Raw genomic sequence first — 4,728 nt, 5'->3', positions numbered from 1 at the left:
CTCTCTCTCTCTCTCTCTCTCTCTCTCTCTCTCTCTCTCTCTCTCTCTCTCTCTCTCTCTAGAGTGGGGCGGCCGCGAAAAGCTCCTGTCGGCACTCCGCCCCATCGGATAGAGTCTGGTGATAACAGCCACGGGTCGTTGTTCCAATTCGAAATGCCATCGGAGACACACAGCCAAGGTACCAACGCAAGAGGGAGCGGGCACTGCCCTGCCTGGTCGTCTCCGCCCATGTCGATCCTGGACGCCGGGGGTGGGAGCTCCGGGGAGGGGACGTGTACTATCCTGGACGCCACGGATGAACCAACTCGGTGAGGGCTTTTCTTTCCCTCTCTTCTTCCTCGTTGCATTGACTCGCAATAGGCAGGTGACTATTGCGTATGCAGGTGCACGAGCAGGCAGGGTGTGGCAGCACATATTAGGGAGGTGAATATCAACCCTCGTTGTGCCTTAGTATAGGGGCACGCCCTCGGCTAAGCGCTCGCCTCACGCCACTGGCATGTCTGCGTCTTGCATCCTCACGCTCCCCTTGTGCAGGACGTACGTTATGACCAGGCCAAGAGCGGACGCAGTTTTAACCCTGGTCTGGTAAGTCCAGGGCCTGTGGGTTGCTCTTCAGTTTATTGTTAGCCTGCCCATATAGGCTATTAATTTATAATGGAAAACATCTGCGACACGGTCCCGAAAAGCCTCCGTGCCTAGCCAAGCCTGTGATCATGGGTGCACATGATTGGACTATGATGCGTTCATCAGTCCTCGCCGGCATAAATTTCGGAGGGATACCAGGGCACAGGACGTAGTGAGGGATGTGAGGACATAAGTGGCATGTCAGGGCGGGAGAGTAGTGTGTACGTCAGGAAAGATGCGTGTCTAGCTCCAAAGAGTGTGCGGTCCTGAGTCAGCGCTTCTCATTGCTGTAACAGGAGGCCAACACGAGTGAGCACGGCTTTTTGTGTGAGTGTATGCCTATCCATTGCGTGTATGTGAAAGGGAATCGGCCACAAGCTCGCCCAACGAGGTGTGTGCTTGACAAGCACACAACAGGGAGGGTACAGCACGGGAGAAAAGGCCGAATTGAGGGGCGTAGAATCAGAATGGTCGGCGAGCTAGGCAAAGCCATGGCTTCACTCGTGCTAGCTGGCTGCAAACCATCGCCGGAACGCAATTCCGTAGTAGGGTGATGGCTACGCAGGGCCATGTTTGCGAACTAGTTGGGCAACGGGGGCGGACTCCCTTCCCCGGTTCCCTCGCTGTGTTTTGTTGTGGTCGCAAGCGCGCTTCCAACAGCCGCGACGTTGTGATAGGAACCGCCAGGGCGGGACGGTGCCAAGGTGGAATATGTGGTTTTGGGTGTTTGGAGACGGCACCTAGTTGATGCAACCCACAATCACAACAGATTGGGTCGCCGCGTCCAAACAAGGTGCGTCAGCGCCAATTGCCGCGCGATTGCGGCTGCGCGCCTGTCGTGGTTTGGGGCTTAAGGGCGGCCAATCAGAGCGCAGCGCGCACCCCCTTTCCAACCGCGGCTCGTCCCCACCATGCACCCCCGACCCCATTGGCGCCCGTCTAAGTGGACGACAGCCCTAGGTCGGCTGCGTGTGAGGTCTTGTCGAGTTGGCATCCGCGATATCGTCGTGACTCCCGGAGCTCTCCCCTTTTCCCTACATACCGCCGGCGGCTATCAGGCCATTGGGACACCGCGCGCAGCCCACCGGGGTCTTGTCGAGGAGGGGAACGTCGTGTCGAGCCCGCGCTTGTCCAATCGCCTGACAGGCCCCCAAGCTCGTCCCCGGTTCGCCCTACTCCAATCAAGTCGATATCGAGCCTGGCTGGCACTCGACCCCATCGACATGGCTCTCGGGATGCATGTTGGCCCGCGGGGTTTACCAAGGCATGGGGCAGTCCGCTGGGCATGTCGATCCAGCTAACAGGCCCGAGGTCCTTCTGATGGGGGGAAGCACCCTGTCCGGGCCAATGCAACTGTGCGTGGTGGTCATAGGACGAAATGAGCACCTTTCCTGGTGGCAGATGCCCAAGACTCGGCGAGCACCTACCCCTCCGCTGTGGCCCGTCACAAACGAAGCATGATCATGGGTTGGGTTCGAACCAAGGCCCCTTTCATATGCCTCCTGCTTGCAGCGTCACACTAGTGGCTGTGGGTTGGTGCGGCAGCACAGCAAAGCCTTGAGCATGCACGCCATCGTTGCATCCACCCGACGCAAGCGAAGGTGGTTGAGCATGTCGGCTGAGTACGGCATACTTGCCGCGGCCCCTGCTCCAAGCCGCCACACGCCCGAGTCGGCCTCGGCTTCGTGTCTTTTTAGGTCCGGCCGTAACATAGGGAAGATCGACCAGCTCACCGCGGGGATGAACCGATTAGCAATGCCGAGATGAGGGATATTTCATCACTGGGCTCAAGCAGACCTCATTTCCCTTCGTCCCTCGACCCCCGCCCATGTCTGAGTAGCAGATGGGGCAAAGGTTGCCATCCCCATGTGCACCTATGTGTCTCGGAGAACCATCCAGCCATGGCAGATATGCCCTCAGCTCCCAGCTGGCTAGGCTCCATTTTCACTTGATTGGGCTGAGCCTAGCAACTTACACTAGCCACTTGGAACTTGTAACTCACATCCTCCGGCAGGCAGACTGCGGAGGTCAGATGCCCTCACGTCTCCAGAAGCCGGTATGAAGCCTTGGTGTCAGGCACGGCTCCAATGGTGACTACCTCGGCTCCGTCAGCTGCCGGTGGCGCAAACGCCAGTGTCGGTTCGGAACGACGCCTCGTCGAGGTTGCTGACATGTTTGAGCTGGCAACAACCCTTGGCGTGCCGAGAAAGGCCGATCTCGAGCTGTTGTCGGAGAAGGATTCCCGTGCCAACGGGCTCGGCCGCCAACTGCATCGCACAACGACAGTGCAGGCCCGCCGATGATCGCCAGTGCGGTGCCTAGGGAGGGTAGGTGGTGTTGGTTTTTTTTGGCCGCGACGCGGCTATGGCGGGTGTGGTCGGCTATGGAGATGGTTCAGGTGGATAAGCGGCGTCAAATAGCCGAAGAAGCGCCATGATGCAGCAACGGCTGAGGCGGAGATGGATCCCCGAGATTATCATGCCACTAGGGTCGCTGTGGGTAGCCGTGATGCAAGTGAAGACCGACAGCAAGCAGAGGCGCAGACAGACGCAGACAGACGCGGTCGAGGGGAGGATGAGTGCCGAGGCGGAGTCAAGCCAACTCGGCTGCGCTTGCGCAGACGGGTTGGGTGGTAGCTTGGCTGGTCCGCGGCCGGTTGTTTGGGAACATAGGTAGGCAGGGCCATACCAGGTTGTGTTGTGTTCATACCCACCCCATGAACTTTCTCTGGCGTCGAAGGTGTGGGGGGAAGCCCGGCTGCTGTAGCCCGAGTTTCTGCAACTAGCGAGTCGCACCCCCGCGGGGGCTGTGGCAGGTGTTGGCAGCAATGTTTTGTGTTTTGGTTTTGGTTTTTTTTTTTTTTTTTCCCTCTCCTGAGTTAGGTTGTTGGTTGCTCTTCCTCTGAAAAAAAAAAATTGGGTTGTTCTAGTTGGCTCTTGCTCCGTGGAAGGTTTTGATGGGTCCAGGACCTGCCATCCCATGCGACCCAGCACGAGGTGCGTGCGGTGCTGGGTTCGGGCTGTTCCACCGCCTAATCTAACATCTGCTGCTAAGGTTATTGATCCGACAGGAACCGCCCCACGTTCGAGCTCCACAGCCCGCCTGGACACCAATGGAGCCTCTGCGCTCCCCACCATCGTCCCAACTCCTGCACGGCCAGCATCGCACGTGATGCGGCCTTGCTGCGACCACCCGCAAAAGCCACGGCGATCAACGGGGGACGTTGACCAAGACCACACAATTCGGGCATCGCTGCCTTGCTCCAGTGTGCGAAGAGCGATGAGGGCTATGCTGCACCTGTCGGTTTGTATCCGTCGTCGTGGTCCTGCCGAATGCCGCGTTACGCGGAGCGTTCCCTTTTCATCCTCGTGGTCCATGACACGGTGGGGGGGCAGACACAATCAAACAGCCAGAATCTGCCCCGATGCGTGACCTACCTGGAGCGGATGGATGTGGTGGGTCCTGGCCAAAACTAGCCAAGGAGGAAGAATTTATGTACCGGCGGGGTAGCTGACATTCATGGATGGAATTTTTGGACGCCACCCACTTTTGAAGTCGGGACCAAACACAATTTGACGGTAGGTGCAAAGGTTTCGAGGTTGGGTGCCCGTGCTAGGTGCTTGATAGGTGGAAATGCCAGCGCGTTGAGACTCTTCGACCGGTCTGCTACTGGCTGGGGAAGGTACAATCCTCCCTGCGGAGGTGTGAGGGTTAAATAATCTGCAGTGGAGAGGTCACTCGTAAAGCGAGGGCAGGGGCCAGGGGTATGCACTAGCCAAATCGATTAAAACGCGTGTGGGCGGATTCGAATTGGTTCTCCGATTGATGTTGAAAAAGAAATGTAAGCTAGGCCTTATTTGGTAGGGGCTGAACATGGGGTGCTCTTGGCGCTTACCTCGAAAATGGCGATTCTTTTCGCCTCCTATCTCCGCATGCGGGAAGGACCCGTTCTTTGTTTGGGTGGCTCCAATACATACACCATCCTAGTCTGCACCCCCTCCTCTACCACTCCCCTTTATTGTCCCTTGTCCAACCCTTATCCACCCCATGATTCTGGAGGTTTTCTGGCAAATCCTTCGCTGCCAACAGACGATGCACAGCACG

General features: G+C 57.8%; 2 protein-coding genes across 2 annotated transcripts; one reads left to right on the top strand and one right to left on the bottom strand.

Annotated features, from left to right (window-relative positions):
* Positions 1 to 2,075: 2,075 nt before the first annotated feature.
* Positions 2,076 to 2,927, top strand: GGTG_01634 (hypothetical protein; the record flags this gene model as incomplete). Its single annotated transcript, XM_009219401.1, has 2 exons — positions 2,076 to 2,321; positions 2,639 to 2,927. The coding sequence occupies exons 1-2, from the start codon at positions 2,188 to 2,190 to the stop codon at positions 2,925 to 2,927; spliced, it is 423 nt and encodes a 140-aa protein (XP_009217665.1). The 5' UTR covers positions 2,076 to 2,187.
* Positions 2,928 to 3,528: 601 nt separating this feature from the next.
* Positions 3,529 to 4,011, bottom strand: GGTG_01633 (hypothetical protein). Its single transcript, XM_009219400.1, has one exon. The coding sequence runs from the start codon at positions 3,872 to 3,874 to the stop codon at positions 3,680 to 3,682; it is 195 nt and encodes a 64-aa protein (XP_009217664.1). The 5' UTR covers positions 3,875 to 4,011; the 3' UTR covers positions 3,529 to 3,679.
* Between the last annotated feature and the right edge of the window lie 717 nt (positions 4,012 to 4,728).

The sequence above is a fragment of the Gaeumannomyces tritici genome (genome assembly GCF_000145635.1).
Source record: "Gaeumannomyces tritici R3-111a-1 unplaced genomic scaffold supercont2.1, whole genome shotgun sequence".
Lineage (NCBI taxonomy): Eukaryota > Fungi > Ascomycota > Sordariomycetes > Magnaporthales > Magnaporthaceae > Gaeumannomyces > Gaeumannomyces tritici.
The sequence above is the reverse complement of the archived record's forward strand: the minus strand, read 5'-3'. Positions and strand labels throughout refer to the sequence as shown.